The sequence below is a fragment of the Poecilia reticulata genome, linkage group LG5 (assembly GCF_000633615.1).
Source record: "Poecilia reticulata strain Guanapo linkage group LG5, Guppy_female_1.0+MT, whole genome shotgun sequence".
Taxonomy (NCBI): Eukaryota; Metazoa; Chordata; class Actinopteri; order Cyprinodontiformes; family Poeciliidae; genus Poecilia; species Poecilia reticulata.
In genome coordinates, this window is record NC_024335.1 from 17,329,648 (window position 1) to 17,346,875 (window position 17,228).

Sequence of the window (17,228 nt, forward strand, 5' to 3'; positions counted from 1 at the left end):
GTGGAGGCACATGTGGTTGGCAGGCCTTAGTGTTCGAAAAGTTTGCAGATAAATGCGACGCTCCTAGCAGAGAAAACACGGAAGACGGCGGACCTGGGAGCCTCACAGTCGCAAGACATACAAGAAGAGAACCGCCTTGAAAATGTCGCTTGTGACCGAGTTCATTTTTACACCAAGTGGGCTGTGATATATGACCCTCCCCGACGTGACCGTGGGGTTTTCAGAGTGGTTAGGGTCTGTGGGGGCGGATCGCAGGTAAACTCGAAAAACTTGCTCTCTGCCGCGACGGACTTTGAATCTCTTTCTCTGCTTCTTGACACGACTCTGTCGGGAAGACCGCGCGGCCGGAGCTGGAGGGAAAACCGAGCAGGTTGCACAGCCAGCATGTAATGTCCTCAGCAGGAGCACACTAAGCTCTCATTGCACTGAAACGCAAGACTTGGTGGTTCTCACCTACTGTTTGCAAGCACTTTAGCTTTGAATAGATGGTCCTTGGCATCGACGTATTAAAAACGCTGAATTTAAAAGATGCATGCATTATAAGGAGTCATGGTGGAAGCAGATGCTGACATGTTATCATATTTATGAACAATAAATCTTAGTTTACCTACTTTACATTTATTTGGTCTGGACCCAACACATGAAGCTCCAGTTGAACTTTACCGCAAAGAGAAAAGTTTCTTTAATCAAAGCACTGCATACAAAACCTCTTAAACGATACTTACTCAGTTCTGCTGTTTTGTATCTCAACAGGAGAGCGCAAGCGTAAGATCCTCTGCAGCCGAGAGTCGGACAGGGTGGTGGTGTCGGACCAGCGGTGCCACAGTTCAGCTCGGCCCGCTGCCATCACTGAGCCCTGCAACACTGAATGTGAAGTGAGGTCCGTTTGACCGATTTAAACCGACTTTTCAGTGCCCAAACAGGGCCCGCTCGGTGCGTCTGCTGCGCTTTGTACGGCACTTTTGATGGACCCGTCCTCTCTCTGTCTCTCGTACCAGATGGCACGTGGCTCGTAAGAGCGAGTGCACAGCCCAGTGCGGCGCTGGATATCGCACTCTGGAACTATACTGCGCCAAAATCAGCCAGTCGGATGTCAAGGCCCAGAAAGTCGACGACAGGTACTGCAGCGGGCAACGCAAACCCGACGACAGGGAAGGCTGCCATGGAGACTGTAACCCTGGTGGCGGCTGGGATTACTCACCCTGGTCAGAGGTACGATTCTAGCAGGACGGGAAGGGTTTTGTTGGATTTTGCGTGGCCGTCCCCTCCTGTTGACGGCTGGCTATTTCGATTGCAGTGCTCGAAGAGCTGCGGCGGGGGCACGAGGCTGCGGGGCGCTGTGTGTCGAAAGACATCCGGCGGCGAAGACGACGATGAGAGCAATTGCAGTCAGAGGGATAAACTGACCGTCCAACCCTGCAACGAGTTCCTCTGTCCACAGTGGAAGACTGGTGACTGGTCTGAGGTCAGTTGAGGAATGATCGCATGTTTTTTTTTTTGTTGTTGTTTTTTAATAATTCTAAACATGCATCAGGTAACTTTTACAAAAAATATCGTTTCCTCCATATTTGTTAAAACTGTCACCATGTTGTCAGTTTTATACGAGAAGAATAAGACTGAACTCCTTCTGTGACATGCAAAAGCAGCCCGCTTCCCGATCAACAACAACCAATCAGAGCCAGGAGGATAGTCTTAGTGCTGTCAAACATCCTGGTGTACACGCTGCTTAATAGCAGAGAAACGTACCATTACAGAAAAAAACGGTTTATCCACTATCATTGTGGCCACGCTAACAAGCCCTAGCATTCGTGGCAGGCTGTGTAGCGGGGGAACCAGCTGTTGCGTAGCAGAGAGCAAGGCGTAGGATGTGAGCGGTGCACACACCTGAGTGTTGGACTGGTTCTAGGACTGGTTGTTTCTGAGTGAGTCGTGTATTTATGCCTTTAGTACTGGCAGCACTGGGTGAAAGCATAGGAGCTCAGAGATATTTGTTATATGACGTTGTCATGACATGATGATCATTTCTACAAATGTGTTAAAAACATATTTTTTGTTACGGACTGCAGCTTCTAACTAAAATCTATGCAGACCTATTTGCTTTTCTGCAATTTCAATTCATTCGGACCAAAACCTTAGGACTGATTTGGTTTGTCTCAGTTGCTTTAAATTATCCACTTCCTCCACTGTAAGTGAGTGTTGGGAAAGTGGTGATTGCAGGGTAGAAGCCTGCTTAACCTCTGCTCAGTTTACACATAGTGATGCTTGCAAAACTGTGGGCTGCATTCCAGGATTTTTTTGTTTTTACACGTTGCTGCCAAAACACTTCCACTCCTCTATATACATATGCATAATCACACTTCCTCTGGCCTCTCGCTCCCATGCGACGGCGATTTGCTGTGAAAACGTCTTCATTCAGATCATCGTAAACACGGCAGTTGCAACAACCACAATTAACGTCTTGTGCTGCTTCTGTGTCGCTTTCAACATTTTCCCTTTCAGTGCCTTGTGACGTGTGGGAAAGGCTACAGGCACCGACAGACATGGTGCCAGTTTGGTGAGGACCGCCTGGACGACCGCTTCTGTGGCGCAGCCAAACCCGAATCGGTGCAGGCGTGCCAGCAGCAAGAGTGCGCGTCCTGGCAAGTTGGACCGTGGGGACAGGTGAGTTGTCCCTCTGCATGCTTATTGTGTTTGGTAACACTCAACATGTTTTGTTTCTCTCGAAGATTTGAACAAACGTAAAGCCGGGGTTCCCGTGACTAGAGAGAAATTAGCAGCAGGTAGTGATGATTTAGACATTTTGCCATATTTGCGACCATCTCCACAGAAGCCGGCCTTTTTGGCAGGTTTTTGCTCCAGCGCACAAATGTGCGTGTGTTAACCCAACGCCAAAAGCCGGAGGGAAAACTTCAACGATTAAAAAAGAAAAATCTAAGGATCATCATCATGACGTGAAAAAGAATACCGACGAGTGGAAAACCTACTCCTGACCTTTTTTGCGATAACCAGTTTGGCAGTTTTGGAGACTCCTTTTTCCATGACTGTACATCTACAGAAATTATTTATGCCTAACTGGTTTCAGACCAGTGTTAATCTAAACGACCATAATTCACAGATCTAATTCAGTCTGCTTAATTAGTGGAACGTTACAGGCCAGATTTTTCTGCAGCCGATTTGTGCTCAGGAAGCAGGCGCAGCTGTAGCTCTCTTCAGAGCACAAGCACAGCTACTTTTGCATGACACTTCATTCTGTTCTCATTGTTATTGGTAAATTTAAAGTAAGGCCCCAATGGATGCAGCAAGCCTTGTGATATTGTTCACGTCCTTTAAAGTTTTCTACGTTTTGTCACGTTACCGCCAGCAACCTCCATGTATTTTAATGTGACGCATTAAGCAATCCGGGGCGGAGTGGTCAGAGATGAGAGGAAGATGGGCAAAGTTAAATACAGATGAATCCAGGAATATACCTGTTGGATATAAAACCATTTGAACGAGGCTGTGATTGGGTTCCCGACATCGGCAGCAGACATTAAAGGAAATATTTTACTCTCCACACATAAATGGAACTCGATCGTCTAATTAGGCTCAAAGCAGCGGCTTGTCGACTCAGACGCTCCAGATTAGCTCTTAAACCTCCAAATCAAACAGAGCTGGAATTTCCCAGATGTTGATTCATCAAAGAATGGGAAAACTGCGACGTGTAAGAAGCGCAACGTAAAAATTCCCCCGTAGAATGTGCACTGAAACAGGAAATGTGCTTGTTTTGATATATAGACAATGTAAGCGGGCCAGATCCCCCTGAATGGCCGTGTGATAAAAGCCTCTTCCTGAAACGACGCATGCGGCGCGGTGTCTGTGTGCATTCTCAGTTTGTAAACTGTGCACACAAAACTTAACACCCAAAAAATGCGAAACATTCCTGCGCCTCCCATCAGAGGATGTGCGCATGTTAACGTGCATTTGAAGCGGTTTAATGAAGCGCGGCCAAATGGTAGCTAAAGCCGCCGCCACACAAGTTTGACCCTGTTTCTCTGAAGGCAATGAGCCAGAAGCGAGCGCGGGATTGTACCCTTTGACTTGGCAACAGTGGAAAAAACAGTCGGAGCAACGTATATGAACTCCTTCTGCTCCTCGTCGGCGGGAAAGCCCTCCGTTTGTTAATGTGGAGAGTTATTTATTTTCAGGAGAGATTTTATTGCCTCCTCGGGTAAACCAACTGTTTTGTGCTGGCCTCTCTTTCTCCTTTTCACAGTTGTTAACATTTCCCCTCCATTCCTTTTTTCCCCCTCTCTCTCTCTCTCTGTCTCTCTCTCTCTTTGAACTCAGTGCACTACCTCTTGCGGGCCAGGATACCAGATGCGAGCGGTGAAGTGTGTGGTGGGCTCCTACGGGGCTGTCATGGACGACGCTGAATGTAATGCTGCCACGCGACCCACTGATACGCAGGTGAGAGAGAATGGCATCTCCACGGCGTCCCTTCGTCTCCTCGCTGTGAGACCTGCGGTTTGTCTGCAGATGAAGGAGACGACTGGAGAAAAGCACGCATGTCCGTTCGCACCGACGCAAACGAAAGCGAGCGTTTCTCGTCCTCGACTCTCCATGGCGCATGACAACATGCCAGATAGCGTCTGGCAAGAAATGGTGCCTTTGCAAATATGTCCACTAATATATTCACATTACGTCATGTTGGAGGGCCAAAAAGTCCAGAAATGGTGTAATCTGACCACACCCCCTTTTTACCTTATATTTGCTCTTTCCCCTACCTGGCTTTCAGCAATCTGCCAGAAATGGTCTTCCTGCCACTTCTTAATGAAGGCAGTTCAGTAAAAACCTGTTAATCAAACATCAACAAACTGGATGTGCTGAAGCGAGGAAACGCCTAAAACTAAGGAATAAAAAGATCAGCTTTGCTGTATTTTGTTCAGCCTTCCTGTGATCTGCTGATCGGTTCATAAGACTTCTAGCATCTCGCATGTAATGAAAATGTCAAACTTTGAGTCTTCTTACCTCGGTGAATGTCTGCATTGGAAAAGCGATGTTGTCAGATCCAGGTGGTTTAGGTACGGCGCATCCGAAGATCAAGTTTTACTTTTAGTTTTCGGGGATTTGTTGAGCTCCTAACCAGCCAGACACCAGGCATGATCTTTCAAGCTTAAACTTGATTGTTGTTCCAATTTGTTAGAAATACTAAAACCAAATTCATTTCAAATATATATATATATATATATATAAAAAAACAACATTTTAGATTAAACTTTTTCCCCAGAAAATGACAGACATGAAAGCATTGACGTTAAATTCTTACTGATCTGAAATGCAAGTTATTTACAGTACAAATTGTGTTGGAAATGTTCCGTTTTGATGGATATCTGAACAATAAATGCCCACTGCCTATGAAGGTTTTCCCTACAAGCCACATAGTAAAAAAGCTTTTTTTTTTTTTTTAGGTTTGATGTTTTAAGATACCTTTGATCTGTATTCCAATGTGTCCATTTTGAAGGGGAGAACACTCCCTTGTATTTATCATAATAATGCTAACGCATATACACACACACGCACACACACATGCACACAAAACTAAAGTTACAAAGAAACATACAGTATTTTAAGCTGAATGAGAGGTTTGTTTGGTCAGCGTGGGGCGTAAACCCATTTCAGAGGGCTGATCCTGCAGCGTCAGGATGAGGCCCCCTCTAGTTGCAGCAGTTCTTAATTCCGGTGCCTGGGTCGGCAGAGACCGCTGACCAGTGACCCTGAAGCAGTCGCCTTACCTCGTTGTAATTCTGACCAGCCAGCCATGAAGTGGGCCACCAGGCCGCCATTCCCACCACCGCTCTCTCCGCCCGGCGGGACTCAGGAAAGAAAAAAAGAAAAAGAGAAGCGTTCATAGAAAGAGGGGACTTTTAATACAAGGAGCGAGAGGTGGTGCAAAAGAGTGCGACGCCACGCAAGATTTCAATCTCCTGCGGGGGGATTTGTCAAAGTAAGACGCACACAAGTGTGGCAGGAAGTGTGTGCGGAGCAACCTTTAGCGCTGCTGTGGGGCCTATTTGTTTCTTTTAGGAAGCAGAGTGTGGAATGTGTAGTCTACTCAGAGTCTGTGAGACCTGATTAAGGTCATCATTCCTAGAGACAAGGGGTCAGAGGGCACCAGAGGGCAGGGGCGGCGGGGGAGAAGGCGGAAGGTGAGGGACAAGGGGGTGGATTAGGGGTGGAGCTTCGGACCACGCCAGCATGGGCATTGGAGCCCTAAATACCACTCCACTATGACCTGTTATGACAGGGATCAGGGCTTTATGCTGAGTGGCTTACGGGCACAATCCATAGTTTGAACTGACAGGGCAGACCCTGATAATGTTGTTGTGATAAGGTGGAGGGGGCGGGGGTAAAGGTTGATGGGAACCATACCCACTTTCAAACATGGCGCTGAAGGAACAGAGCCGAACTCGTTAACGGTGGTCCCTTGTCATAAAAGCCTCTCTCTGATATTCCTGGCATTTTGTTTTCAGGGACAAATGTTGTTACAGTACGGCGGTTTTATTAACCGCCCGCATGAATGGGCGAATGTGTCTCGTATTTCACAGGACTGTGAAGTGGCACAGTGTTCTGGCAGTCTCCCTGTTCCCCCGGTAACCAAGGTCCCGTCTCACCAAGGCCACAGGACCCAGTGGAGGTTTGGTTCCTGGACTCAGGTTGGTTCCCCTTTCTCGAACTCCCCATCGCGTCTGTCGGCTCGACGTTTTTCCGTCGTCTTGATGTTCCTCCTCCTCTTCTCGACAGTGTAGCGCCAGCTGTGGCAAAGGCACGCGGATGCGCTACGTGAGTTGCCGTGACAACCAGGGCGGCGTGGCAGAAGAGTCGGCCTGCGCGCACCTGACAAGACCGCCTGCCAGGGAAGTGTGCTCGGTCGTAGCCTGTGGACAGTGGAAAGTGCTGGAATGGACAGCGGTGAGAGAAGCCGCCACTATCTGCAAAAATACCAAGTCTTACCAAGAATTTTTGTTTGGCTTCAAGTGCAAATATGTCATTACTCATAAAATTGACATAAAACTAACTTTTCAGCAGGATATACAACCTTGTCTTAAGTCTATGATGCTTAAATATTGATATTTTAAAAAGCACTATTAGTTTTTTTTCACTCATAACATAGGAAAAATGTCTTGCTGTTAGTGAAAAAATCTGCCAGTCGAACCAGTACTTTTTGCCAATATGACTTCAATAAATCCCAGCGTATGCACCACAATGAGTGTGCGACGTGGACTGGAGAAGAGGTGCAAGCAGAGACGGAGTGTTTTAAGTAAGAGGCTTTCGGAGTGAGAAGCAAGTTTCTGGAGCTGATGTGAGAGGCTGCAGCGAGGGGGCTTCGTTCTTGTTTACAGATGTTTCTCATCAGAGGCGTGGCGATACCATGCAGTCAGACTCCAAGTCCGGTCACTGTGCACCGCGCACACAAATGCACCCCCACCGTCCACCCACTCATATCGCCGAGCCAAAAATACCCAGCGACCATCTGAAAGAAAACGGTTCATCTTGAGGCCAAAGCAGATCTGCCGTTCCATAGATAGTCACGCTCTCACATACACACATATTGTGCACTGGGGCACAAAACACTGTAAAAACCTTCTTTCGTCTCGCCAGAGGACTTCGCACTACATCCTGCAATAGTTCATATGCGACAAAAACACCAGGCGCATTCATGGAAAGCTGTCCTACGGCATGTTATGTCAGGAGAAATATTGTGACATAAATGTATAAACTTTAGTAGATGGCTTTATGTGAGAACTACAAGGTTTCCCCCCGAAAACCTGCCCAGTGGTTGGGCGCTACGGCAGTCATTCATCCAGCGGTCCGTCGTGTTTTTGAGTAAAAAAAAAAATGTTTAAAGTTGACACGAAATTTTTAAATATTGCTTGATAATTGTGTTATTAAAAGATTGGAAGATTAATACCTGAACACCAACTATAAAGCCATAAAAAATGCAAACATTTTAAAAATAAGCAATGCTTAGCCTGGTGGGGGCACAAGTAAAGCCTGGTGGCCCACCAGGCTTATAATACACTGGGGGAAACCCTGGACTCTCTTAGAGAGCAGCAGTGTTCCTGGTGAAAGATAGGACCTGTCATTTTTGTTTAACCTGAAACGTACCTTCTTCGGGTTTTTCTTTCGAAAACGGACACAAATTGAGTTTTTCTGAAAATGTGTTGGCTTTTTTGACCGCATGTTTTAAGAGCTGGGTAAAGAATTCACTCTATTCAACTATAAATTCCAAATAATTGAATCCAGATGTTCCATTCACATCCAGGGTCAAACGTGTATAAATATATATTATATTGCAGAATTGCGCCGCTCATAATGACAGCACAATGGAGTCTTTTGTTCAAAATTATTTTGGTTGACGCGTTGTTTCTTTTTCTTTTTTACCATTATTCTCCCTGGTTCATGGAGAAGGAACCAGGAAGAATTTTCTGTTCTACTTTTTAACATTTTTTTATTTTGGACTGTTTTTATGATGCGTCTCCTGAGAGCAGCTGATTAGCATTCCCAAGCCGAACTAATACCTGAACTACGAGTTGAAACGGAGGCTTCCTGGATTCAGAGCAGAAGAAGGAGAGACTTCAATCCATCGCTTCCATTAGTCATGATGGGATGATGGCTCCAAGTCACACGTTTCTCTCTAACCATACGGTCAGACAGCAGCAAATGAGGTCAGTCAGCAGTAGCTGCCAACAGATCATTGTGCCATCTAGGCCATGTATCTATGAAATATCGTCTCTGGTGCCTAAATTTTGAGCCGTCAGCACGCCATGCCGTACAGCGACAGTGTCTTCAGTCAGAGGCTTCCTAGGATACGTTGCAAGACTGCCCACTACTGGAACTCCTTCCTTCCCACAGCGACTCTTTGAAGATACTTGGATGATATATGAGTTACGTTAGCATTTACTTTCCTTTTGGGATAAATAAAGTATTATTAAATTGCATCAGATGCACTGGGGTGTGCTCTACATTAAGTGAGGACAGGAAAGCCATACTGTTTGCAAGCAGCACAGGAAGAAATACACTGCCTCAAGATCCTGAGATTTAGAAATGGTTGTAATAAGGAGCTGCAGCCATTTGGTTTTTTTTTCTCTCCCAATCATTGAGACAAACGGTGTTTAAACCAGGGATGAGGTCTTTCATGTCCTCCAGATCTTTGATCTCAAACAATGAGTAAATGACGTTTAATCTAAAACGCATCGACTAACACCGCACGCTTGCGTTTTACTCAGTGCTCTGTGACGTGCGGCCAAGGGAAGACGACGAGAGAGGTGTTGTGCGTCAGCTTCAGCGACCAAGAGGTGAATGCGAACGAGTGCGACCCAGACGATCGTCCAGCCACAGAGCAGGACTGCGCCATGTCTCAGTGCCCGTCCCGTCCCAGCGAGTCCCGACCCTTGCCGTCCTCACCGAACACCATCACCAGGAGCAACGTGGCCCGCAGCCCCTCCCACCAGTGGCGGACCGGACCGTGGGGAGCGGTGAGGCGTCTTACATACTTATTTAAAAATTACCAAGTGATCTTGGAAATGTAGCGCCGTCCACAATGTTTTTAAAAGCATAAAAATGTGTATTTCTTTCATTCTTTCAAAAATGTAAGAAAAATCTCATCTTTACCATATTTCTAACATTCCACAATGTGACCCAATAACTTTTTTTTTACTTCACCAATGGTGTCAAATTTTTAATGTTTGTGTTTAAAATTTCAGATCCTTTAAATTAAAAATATTTTAAAGGTAATCAAAGACTTTCAACTGAAATGATTCTTCACATAAAATAATTTCTATGTCCTGATTCGCAAAACCTTATTTCTGCATAAAACTCTGGCGACCAAGAAAGTCCCATACATCCTTTTTTTTCCATTTAAAATTTTAAAACGTTATTAATAGAGAGTGCTGTCCTCCTGGCAAAAGTGGATCAGACAAACTTCTAGCAACATGGCTACCAATATATGTGGCACCAGAAATTAGTAAAAATAATTAATCATTAAAGTGAGATTTTTATCCCATTTTGCATATTATTCTGTATGGATGCATTTATTGCAGTATTTTTCATATATCGTTTTTCTGGGAATATATATGGGATATAAATACCTACTATAAAATTTAAATGGCCACTAAGAAACAATCAACATTCAGAAAACTTTGCCAGTTCTGAAAGTTTGCAGATCCTCCTGCCTTTATCTGACTTTTTTTAAGTGTAGTTTTTGTCAGAATATCTCTTCAAAGATAACTTATAACCTTGAAATAAATGGGGGAAGTGAATCTGTTTTGGGTGAGTGTTCCTTCCTCTGTTTTGCAGAAAAATAATTTTAACGTAACACCACTGGTGACGGCAGACCTGAGGTGGTTTTTACTCTGGTTGTTTTGTGTGCTCATGTTATTTGACATTGATTTACTATAACAGGCGATTCTTGTGATTTACTATGTATATAATGATTGGTATTCAACTATATTGCAGAGTTAATTTGCAATTGTTGTAGCTCATTAAATTTTCCCATCGGTTACAGAATTGTACAATGACATGTAGACGACAAGTTGCTGTGTTTTACAGTACAAAACACCACTATAACTTTTGTTGCTACTAGTAATTAGCCCGCTCACTAGCAGATACCAAATTCTACCTGCTGTCGAATTTGGGACCGGCAGCATACTTAATTTGCATTTGATGTTATTCCCTATCCAAGTTTTGACTTCAGAGCTAAATGAAGCACTGCACAAAGATCCAACTTATTCATATTTACCGAATACACAGCAAAAGGTCCAGTAAAGTGGATGATATAATTCATTTCATTGAACATTATTCCTGGTAATACCTTTGACTGAGCGTGGTACCTTTTCTCTGTTGACCACAGTGCTCCAGCACGTGTGCCGGAGGCTTCCAACGGCGAGTCGTTGTGTGCCAGGATGAGAATGGTTACCCCGCCAACAGCTGCGAGGACCGCAATCGACCCACCGAGCAACGATCCTGTGAGTCGGGCCCGTGTCCTCAATGGGTCTACGGCAACTGGGGCGAGGTGAGGCGACGCTTCATATTGCTGAAGCTTAGATAAACTAGAAAATGTGTCGCTCTTGGATTATAAAACCCCGGTTTGTGTTGTCTTTAGTGCACTAAACCTTGTGGCGGCGGGATAAAAACAAGGCTGGTGGTGTGCCAGCGTCCCAACGGAGAGCGCTTCAACGATCTGAGCTGTGAGATCCACGACAAGCCACCGGATCGGGAGCAGTGCAATACTCAGCCATGTCCTTCTAGTCCTCACTGGAGCACAGACCCATGGAGCTCGGTACGCTCATAAAACAACAACAAAAAAGTACTCACAACTTTTAAAATATCCATGTTTGTTTTGGGGGTTTTTTCTCAAACAATAGTCCTAAAGAGGCAGAATGACTGGGGTGCTGCTGCACAGAGATTTTAGGTGTTTTTTTTTGTTTTTATGACTCCATTTCTGAATTCCTCTCTGTCGATTGCTCAGCATTTCTTCCAAAACATTTAGAACGTAACTTCTATTGCACTTAAACGACGAGACATCCTCACATGCAACGTGCCAAAAAAAACCCCCCTGAAACGACATGCTTCGGAGACAGCTGCGACCATATGAACAAGAGAGCATTTTCCACATTACTAAAAACTCTGAGCTTTTAGTTAAAAACATTCAGGATCAATTTGTTTCACAAAGATGGTGCGGTAAAAATATTGGTTTAAAGATAATTTATTTTTGTTTCTTTTTAACTTATGTAAATACTATTAACTTCAATAATTGAAGGACTTTTTTGTATCCATACATTCAGCCAGTCACTGTTCATATGCAAATACCGATGACCGATTTTGTATATCAGGAAAATACCATAGATGCCTATTCTTTATTATCCAAAGAATGGTTCATAATCCTCAAGCATGAGGCGTTACGATACACAGCTGTAAGAGTTATTTAGTGAGTGTTGTCAGCAGGAGCAAACATAGGATATCAAGTGGGTTAAACTCTTTGTGTACTGTTTGTTTCATAAACCTTTTTTTTTTTTTAAATGGCTGTTGGTTTTTAAAAATTCAGTTCGTCTTAAGGCACATGAGGGTTTTTTAGCAAAGTTACTAATCATAACAAGGCACTTTATTTTACAGTTTATGTACATATCTTCTGCTGAGTTGGTTGTTATAAATGGATCTGTTTGTAATGATTCTCAACACCTGCATCTGCAGCAGAGAACAGTCAGAGGCCAACACAGTTTAGAGGATCATGGAGAAGTTCTCATGGGACAATAAGCTTAACAAATACTCAAGAGAACCAAACATTCAAGAGCAAATTTTCATTGTATAAGACAAGTTAAACACAAAGGGCTCTTATTTTCTATTGGTCGGCCAATAATAGATATAGAAAACTGAATCTAGTTTGATTCTTTAATACACATCATTCAAAACGACTTGATCTGGACGTTGATCTGATATTTTAGATCAGATTGGGACATTCCCATTGGCACTGTTTTCTTAACCATTGTTCTTGTTGGCTAGCCATTAATATAAACATGTGATTGATGGCTTATTAAAAAAATGGTGGCAGTATAGCAATGGAATGGCCTCCCTAAACCGAGCAGCTAGCTTAATTTGAATTTCTTAAAATCTGAGAGATGGGCTACACATACCTTCAGCTCCATAGAAAAAAGGCTTCACTTTTTGTAATCTCTAATTTGCACTGTGCATTATCATCTTTGGATTAGATACAGGAAGCTGCTTGTCACAAAAGATTTGTAACCATATATTCTTCCATTTCAACATGCAGTCAGCAGGATAACATTGTGGTTGTTAGATGGGGGGAAAAAAACCACAATGTACACTGAATTTTGTTGCAAGACTAAGTGTAAATAGAGGCAATCTAATGTTTATTTTAAGTACGAGTAAAATTTTCACGCAAATTGCCAAGGCTAGCAATTGAACTTGCCTTAACTTTCTTAATTAGCCTGAGATCTGTTGTGTTGACGTGTGCCTGAACAGATGAGTAGACTCCAGCTGTCTTTCTTTTTTTGGAGCATCGAAAACACCTGAATCGGATGGGTTAGAAAGGAACTAGTGCATGCCACACCTTGAAGCACCCACTGCTAGCTAGTTTTAGAGTTTTAGCTAAAGTGAGTTGTTTGATGGAAACAACCCAGTGACGCTACCGACGTGTTCTCAAAACTGGGTGTAGCTTAGCCTAATTCTCCCATGAGAATTTCACTTTTATCCTCTACACTGGGATTCTTGAGACTACTGTCCACTTCAGTAACATACTGACTGTTCATAACTGCTTCACACAACTAAACTTGAAAAAATGTTGTCCGTTATAAGTTCTCGTCGACTCTGAAGTGCCTAAAATATTCCGCATCAGTGCTTTACAACAAACAACTGCTGTGCAAGGACTGTAAAATAATGTGTCTCACTGAGTTTCTGGAAAATACTAGAAATTATTAGAACCTTTGTATTCCAGTTTTTCTTAGTGTGGCCAATTTTTTATTTTTGAAAGATATTTCCCCTAATATTGCCTGATGCAAGTGTTTTATACATTTTAGTTGATGTTTGCGTTGTACAGTAAGTAGCAGGAAGTTCATAATGTATTATCCTGTGTTACACCTCATAATACCTCACTTGAAATGCGACACGACTCAACTAGCCATCAGACAACAATAGCGTATTCTTCCTTGGTGCTTTTTGCCAAATAAGGGATAAGTTATGGAAATCATCACTTTCTTTTTTTTTTTTTTTTTTGCTTTGTTTGGTTCTTCTTGTGGTGCGTTGCTGTTTGATGCTGCCTGTTCTGTAAATTTTTCATTCCAGGTGCGGTTTATCCACTGACAGCTAAATGCAAAGAGTAGTCAGTTTGAATTGTTTCTCAGTTTCGATTGAACATTGGCATGTTGCCATTAATTGTCAGTCAAACATGGTACACGGGTAAACCATTTGGAACGGATTGCTAAATGTTATGCTTCAAAACATGTAATTCCTGTGACCACAGGGGTGGTTGTTGGTGTTTTGTACCCAGAGCTCCTACTGTGAGCCGATCTAATGTGTCTACCTCAGTCTTGGTTATGATTGCTCTCTGTGCACCATCTTTGTCATCCCTGGCACCGGAGCGAACGTGGCTTGCTAAGATTAAGGATTCATAGTTGGGGCTATCCAATGCAGGTGATGGCCCTAAACACAGATCTAAAAGTTTTTTTTTTTTTTTTTCATATTTCACTTTGATTTTGCTAACTTTCTGTTTTGGAGGGGAACAGCGACGGTCCAGAATCTGTGGTTAGGGACAAACTTTGCTTGCAGCCCACCTGGTTGACTCCTGGCCATAAATGTCTGTACTGACATCCCACTTTATTTTAAGGGCCTGTTAACACAGCTGTGAGTAGTTTTTTTAACAATCATTTGCTAATGAGAACTATTTGTTTCAATGACTCCCATGTGTGATTGCTAAGAGGCAAAAAGTCAACATCTAGGCAGAAATCGCAGTGGATTTTTAATGTTCCCCATTGAATTTTTCCGTCTGTGCAGTTTGGTTTGTAGTCCGGTACTTGGTGCAAATGGCACTACTAAAACCCAAAATTAACAGGCTCTTAAAATAAGTATATTTAATGTCTCTTATTCGCAAATGGCAGTATTAGTCTGTTGCAAATTTATTTTCTGTATATTTATGTAATTACTTGTATTTATTGTTCCTTTATTATCATGCTGTCAGTATTTAATTTTTTTAATGGTTTTTGTTGGATTTCTGTGCATTTCCAGAAAAGGTCATGATTAAAGTGAAGTAGAGGCACTATTCAAGGCGTTTTATTTCATTCTTATTTGAATAAACAATAAATCTCTTGTCATGGACAGTGAGCAACGGTAACTTGAAAGACAAATTGAATTGGAAACGTGGACTAAAGGGATGATATGGGATTGTTAGTGAGGTTTTGGTAAAAGGTAACAAGCAGTTAATGTCCTGCCTGTGGTAAATAACGTTCTTGGCGTCGTCATGTAGTGTAAATCCAGATTAGTTGGTGTAGAAAGCTGAAGCTAGAGGATAATCAGAGAGGTGCCAAGAATAAAGTGCACTTTTACTTTCTTAAAATAAATCCAGTCTCCAAAATGTCAAGTTTGTGCACTAACAGTTTGATGATATTAAACCTGTTGTCACGTTTGCATTGGGCAAATAATTACACAAATTATTATTAAACAGCCCATCACCAATGGTCTTCCTGTGTGAAGCAACACAGAATTACCAGTTACAGAAATTTAATAGAAAACTGATAGTGTTGAAATCAGTAAACCAACATTAATTTAAACTGCTTTTTCTTTTAGCACCTGTAAAGACTATAAATGAGCAATTCTCAGTATGTCTCACCCCGGAAAATCACCCCACTTTATCTACTTTTCCTGTAAAAATAGTAACTGACTATTGTGTAACTAAAGTGCTCAATGCAAACTTTTTGATGGATTAAGCGTCAAATAGTATTTAGATACACCACTTTTATGTTTGAAGTTCACTTAAACCCTTCTTGGATTAGCCATTTGCTTCTCCCTCCAGCTTCAGTTAATCTGGATTTATACCGCAGTTGAGTAGAGCAAATAATTTATTAACTGCCTACAACTTTTTAACAGAATTTCACCTCAAAAGTCCTGAATTATTTCTTTTGAGCTGTACGTCTAGAATGAAATTATGTTGACTTACCTCAAACTTTGCTTTGTTGTCATGAAACAAAATTTCCCCAGATCAAAACTAAACTAAAAAAATAGAAGCCAAAATTCTGCAAAGCAGTGAAAGGGAACATTCATAAATGGCTGAACTTTTTTTTCCCCAAATCTTGATGCTCTCGTTTTTTTCTTCTTCACATTAACATCTTCATCAGATGTTGAAAACCACTTCCATCCAGATGAATCTCTGCTCTGCTTTATCACATTTCCAAACTCTTTCTCAGTCACTCAAAGGGCCGCACCGACGCTTTTTCTATGATGCATTGTGGCGCAAGCGTGGCTTTGAACTCGCTAGGCCTCATTATTCTGGTCTGCTGTGTGCTGGTGACTCAGACCTCAGTGCAAGCCTGTGAAAGTCACTGGAACAAGGGCCGTGTCAAAGGTCACCGTTGACTTGACTTCGGTGCCCTTCTTAGATCATTGTTCTTTCATCATATGCATAAGTCTGCTAATTTAGCAAGAGATTTAGAATTATTGTTGCCGGATCCTAGTTGATACAAGTTTTCTGAATAGAAATATGAAAGACAAGAATATAGCAGGTTGTTACCCAGCTGGAGAACAGAAGCCTAATGAACTGGTTCAATTTGCACAATTGCAGAAAAGGACAAAAAAAAAAAAAAAAGTGAAAGGAGTGACGTCACATCTGAACAGAGCCCCAGCCTCGGTGGTATGAAGTGGGCTGTAAATAACTTGATGAGCTAAATTTTTTCTAAACCCCCTAGTCCCTCTTTTTTTTCTGTTAAATTATGTCTGAACGGATAAATTTCACGTCTTGACATTGATTGAAATGTCTGCTGCTAAGTTTAAAACTGGAACCTTCTGCACGGCCGTTTGCTAAAAGTTGTCACACACATAAAAAAAGACGTAAGCCACACAGTCAAAAACATTTTTATTAAAGTTGAAGCGCATCTTTAAAACAATCTACTTATTGCACATGTTGTCTTTATTCAATGATAAAATAACTGATTGTTTTATCAGTCGAATGATTCAACAGTCTACCAATAAAGTTGCACTAAATTTGAACAAACATAGCACAATACAAGTACTTTTTTTATCTTCAGAGGACAAAAAAAGCTATGAGTTTCAATGTTGGGTTTTTTTACCCCCTCAAAATCGTCCTACCTTTCCTCCTCCTCCTTCAACGAGGTGAGAGGTTGTGGCTAGTTCCCCGTCCAGTACGGTCCAGTCTGGACATAGCTGCACGCTGAGCTGTGCACCCGTTCAACCCTGAGCCTGTCGCTTTTTATCCATCCGCAATGTGAAACGCCCCCTTTCAGGTTTTCCGAGCACAGTCGATCCCAGCTCCAATCCCTCCTGTAACCCTACTGTGTGTGTGTGTGTGTGTGTGTGTGCGTGTGCGCGTGCGCACGTGCCTGCCTGTCACACAGAGTTAGACCTTAAATAATTCTGTGAACCCGGACGTGAAAAAACTGCTACCGAGTGAACCGGGCACGTGTCGGCACTGGACTGGACTTTCCTTTTTATTTGTTTTCCCCCCCCCT

General features: G+C 42.8%; 1 protein-coding gene across 1 annotated transcript in view; it reads left to right on the forward strand.

Moving 5' to 3' along the window:
- The window catches only part of adamts9 (ADAM metallopeptidase with thrombospondin type 1 motif, 9), a 47,445-nt gene that overhangs the window by 17,055 nt on the left and 13,162 nt on the right, over positions 1-17,228 (forward strand). The window contains exons 19-28 of the mRNA XM_008409541.2: positions 754-880; positions 999-1,212; positions 1,298-1,465; positions 2,500-2,661; positions 4,327-4,446; positions 6,585-6,692; positions 6,781-6,948; positions 9,267-9,515; positions 10,889-11,050; positions 11,141-11,317. Of these exons, the coding sequence (XP_008407763.1) occupies positions 754-880; positions 999-1,212; positions 1,298-1,465; positions 2,500-2,661; positions 4,327-4,446; positions 6,585-6,692; positions 6,781-6,948; positions 9,267-9,515; positions 10,889-11,050; positions 11,141-11,317 (1,655 nt within the window). The remainder of the gene's footprint in view (positions 1-753; positions 881-998; positions 1,213-1,297; positions 1,466-2,499; positions 2,662-4,326; positions 4,447-6,584; positions 6,693-6,780; positions 6,949-9,266; positions 9,516-10,888; positions 11,051-11,140; positions 11,318-17,228) is intronic.